Consider the following 4211-nt stretch of genomic DNA (forward strand, 5'->3'; position numbering starts at 1 on the left):
ACCCACTCGTTAAGCACTGAAAAAAAGAGAGAAGGAAAGACCCAAATGTGTCGATGAAGTATATTGGCTCATTTAATCCTGTAAGAATTGCACCAATGGATTTGGCTAATCAGCCAATTATTTACTATTTAGTGCCTGTCTTTCATAGATAGACAATGCTATATAGGGTTGTGAGATCGCTGCCGTGTTTTGAGTTTGATGATAATTGCTTGTCCTTGAGATCACATCTTAGAAACTTCTGGAAGCCTTATGCATTTCACGTCATGTGCATGTTTATTTTATTTTTTTACTGATGTTGCTTTATGTCACCCTTGATATCTACAGGAAGAAGCTTAATATGGATGAAGTCCACGACATTCATGGGTTAAGGTTGATAGTTGAAAATAAAGAAGACTGTTATAAAGCACTTCGAGTTGTTCACCAGCTATGGAGTGAAGTACCTGGGAGATACAAGGACTACATAGCAGATCCAAAATTCAACGGGTAAAAAGCATGAGAGATTTTAGATGCGTTTCTTCTCTTCAAGTGTTTGCCCTAATGTTGATGTGTAATTTTCAGGTACCAATCTCTTCATACGGTTGTGCTCGGGGAAGGCATGGTGCCTCTTGAAGTTCAGATCCGGACAAAGGAGATGCACTTGCAAGCTGAATATGGTTTCGCTGCTCATTGGAGATACAAAGAAGGCGCTTGCAAACACTCTTCATTTGTAAATCAGATGGTAGAGTGGGCTCGTTGGGTTGTTACCTGGCAGTGCGAGACAATGAACAGAGACCAATCATCTGTTGGCCACACTGAATCTATTCAGCCACCTTGCAAATTCCCTGCTCATTCTGAAGATTGTCCATTTTCTTGCAAACCTAATTGTGGAACTGATGGACCTGTCTTTATCATAATGATCGACAATGATAAGGTTTGTCTATATTATTATTTCCTGTTTCATACTTCTTTACTTGTGGATGCTGAAAGTTGAAGAATTGATTTTTATGGTGTCATTGGAAATGCCAACTATCTGAATGTGTTTTTAACTCCGTGCAGATGTCTGTGCAAGAATTCCCAGCGAACTCAACTGTCAAGGATCTTTTGGAGAGAGCTGGTCGCGGCAGCTCTAGATGGACACCCTATGGATTTCCACTGAAGGAAGAGCTAAGGCCAAGGTTGAACCATGAACCAGTTAGTGATCCCAACTGCAAGCTAAGAATGGGAGATGTTATAGAATTAACTCCAGCTATACCACATAAGTCATTGACCGAGTACAGGGAGGAGATCCAGCGAATGTATGATCGAGGTGTAAGCCCTCTTCCTGCTGCCAATGCAGTAGTTGGTATTATGAGGAGTTGACAATTGATGACAGGTGTTGACAGTTGATGATTTGCTTTCCTGCTAGATTAAATTCTACCTTTACTCATGTACATACATAAATACAAATGATAAGTATTTGTACAGAACAGTCGTGGTTCTGTCTATAAAAAAAGATTAGGCAACTGATTTGTTAAGTCCTTGACTTACTTTTCCGAGTACTTCGAGTGTGAACTTCTGTGCGTGTTGCCTACTTGGGCTTTCCTCCTTGCTCATCCTGATTGCTTCTTGTATCCCACTGTGCTCCACCGGCTGAGTTAACCTTTGCATTGTTCTTTCTCTTCACTGTTTCTCTTCCGCCTCTAAAGCTGGATTGCACGTGGAGATTCACTTGTCCAGTGTTCTGTGCCGAGGAGGATTTCCTTCATTTTTATGTACAATCAAATTTCTCTATAAGAGCCTATGGTTATTATATAGAGAGGTCTGACTGTATCCACTTCAATGGTTGTGGTATTCTTCTTTTTTTTTCTTCCTTTTCCCGGAGAAATGTTTATGTACAAGCAAAATTCTCAACAAGCTCCTGTTTGCTGCAATTAAATTACCTAGGATATCTAATTGAAACATGGCATGCACATTTTCAAGAACTTATACATGAAAATGTTAAATAGTTGGGATATGCGATTATATTAATAGTTTGAGAAGATACATTAAATTTCCACTTATTTCCGAGAAGAAAAAGGAAAACTTCACATGAACATGTCTCTCTTGAATTAGTTGTAATTCGTATCATGTTCCCATAGTCATTAGGTAAACGGTCTGGCCATTTTTCATGGCATAGCGCGTCAATACCCTCTCCATTATTGCTTGAGGAAGATAACTTTTAATAGTCCATCAATAAGGCCCATAATTAAGGATACTTGTGAGTCAGAAAGGAAAAGATGATAAATTCTTCGAAGAAGTAGAAAACGGATTCAGGAGTAAGACGAAGCTAAATATAAAGGAAACGAATACGAATGAGATCTTCAGATGGGAACAATGTTTGATTTGATTAGCGCAAAGCGGAACATAAATTCACAATTAGCCAGAAAAGAAAAATTAGAAATAGTTGTACGGAATTCCATTTTTATTACACTGATTTTTCACCTCCAAATTTCTTATCGCCGTGGGTAAACTTTTTCAGATCATACATATAACATTATCCGTCTGAACATCATCTAATGGATCGAAAGACTTAATGCTGATTATCACAAAAGACGGACTTGAACCCCGAGCTCAAAATGTGACACACAGAGGAGATAGAACAGTTAGTTATATTTGATCCTTAAACATATCTATCTCCACAAGTAATGTTGCATTGAAGTTTGCCAGGAAAGCACACATAAGAGCATAACCAAAACAGCAGCAAGTCCCCAAGATGAACTCCCAATTCTAAGCACAGAGGAAGGTTCTGGAGATGCGAAAATCGACGCTCCTTGTCCTGATGATGAAGTGGTTCTAATTGCAACTATCAATCCAGCAAGTAACACGGGCAATACAATTCCACCTGAGCTCCATCTTGTCTCGTAATAACTGCTCTCTTTGTTTCGTCGTTCTACGTACAATGGCGATAGCACAACAGCTGAAACAAGTGCTAAAATCATTGCTACTCCTCTGTGAGAAGAGTAGTGGTTTGAACTTGTAGCATAACTTTCCATTGTTCAGGAATTTTGATTTAAAAAAAGGTCAGTTTTCTTGTTAGGCCAAGAGAACTAAGCCTCAATGGGATAAATGATAGCTCAAAGTTTGTAACATTAAGATTTATAGAGGAGCAAGACAAGGTATGAAAGGAATGTAGGTGTAAAGTGTGGGATTTGATGACAAAAGTGAAACAAACAGCCGGCCAAAAAGGAAAAAAAGTTGTCAAAGAAGGTTAATTAATAATTATTGAAACAGGATTTGGGCAAGAAGAAGAGGCAAAAGAAAACGATGAAGTAAGGTATCAGTGGATTTTCTTACTTTTCTTTAAAAAAGTAGTTCACAATTGACAGCAAGAGTCAAGAATTTTTGGTTTACTTAACCGTGTAAATGGGAAATTAGCTGTCAGTGAACATTCATTTGGCTTCTTTTTCTATTTTTCGCTATTAGTATGGACAAACGATTAGATTGAGAAGGAAAAGAGAGAAAGCTCTTTTTACATTTATTCTTTTGGAATTACCAGAAGATTCAGTAGCCTTCTCTTCCCCTCTTTGGATCTTTCGTTCATGATTTAGAAAGGATTATGCCATGTAGAACGCCTATCTGTTTCGTTCAAAGGAAGATATATATATATTTTATAAAAAAATTGCTTCTTAGAATTCGTTAAGCAGATTTTTTTGTGTAATAATATTATCTCAATGTCATTAAGGGATATGGTGAAATGATAAAGATTCCTTAACCTAAATTTAAAGTCTGGAGTCCAAGTCTTAAAAATAGAGTCATCATTGATAGGAAACTAAAATTTCATAAACTCTTTGGGACACGAACGCAAATTAATTCGAGCCTTAAGAATCCCACCCAACAGTAAAAAAAAAATTATCTTGGAAAAGCGGACAGGCAGTAGTAGTACTCTCTTCGTTCACTTTTACTTGACATATATATTAGAAATAGATTTTTATTTTTACTTGTCACTTTATGTATATCAAGAAAAAATAAATTTTTTTTCCCTGTTATACCCACAATATATATTATTCATTTCAAATTATTTTTTCAAAATCCAATAAAACATACATCAATTAATATGTGTATGATGGTAAATTATGCACTTCATTTATTATTTGTTAAAGAGCGTAAAAAGTCAAAACGTGCCTGGTAAAAGTGAATGGAGGGAGTATTTCCTTCGCTGGATCAAACCCACAAGATGATGTTAAGCTTCCATTGTGATAGGCCAGCCCTTAATT

General features: G+C 36.9%; 1 protein-coding gene across 1 annotated transcript in view; it reads left to right on the plus strand.

The window, feature by feature from the left end:
* The window catches only part of LOC109234028 (probable GTP diphosphokinase RSH2, chloroplastic), a 4434-nt gene extending 2610 nt beyond the window's left edge, over positions 1–1824 (plus strand). The window contains exons 4-6 of the mRNA XM_019399847.1: positions 325–483; positions 559–910; positions 1036–1824. Coding sequence (XP_019255392.1) covers positions 325–483; positions 559–910; positions 1036–1338 — 814 coding nt within the window. The 3' untranslated portion in view covers positions 1339–1824. The remainder of the gene's footprint in view (positions 1–324; positions 484–558; positions 911–1035) is intronic.

Source organism: Nicotiana attenuata, chromosome 11, assembly GCF_001879085.1.
Source record: "Nicotiana attenuata strain UT chromosome 11, NIATTr2, whole genome shotgun sequence".
Taxonomy (NCBI): Eukaryota; Viridiplantae; Streptophyta; class Magnoliopsida; order Solanales; family Solanaceae; genus Nicotiana; species Nicotiana attenuata.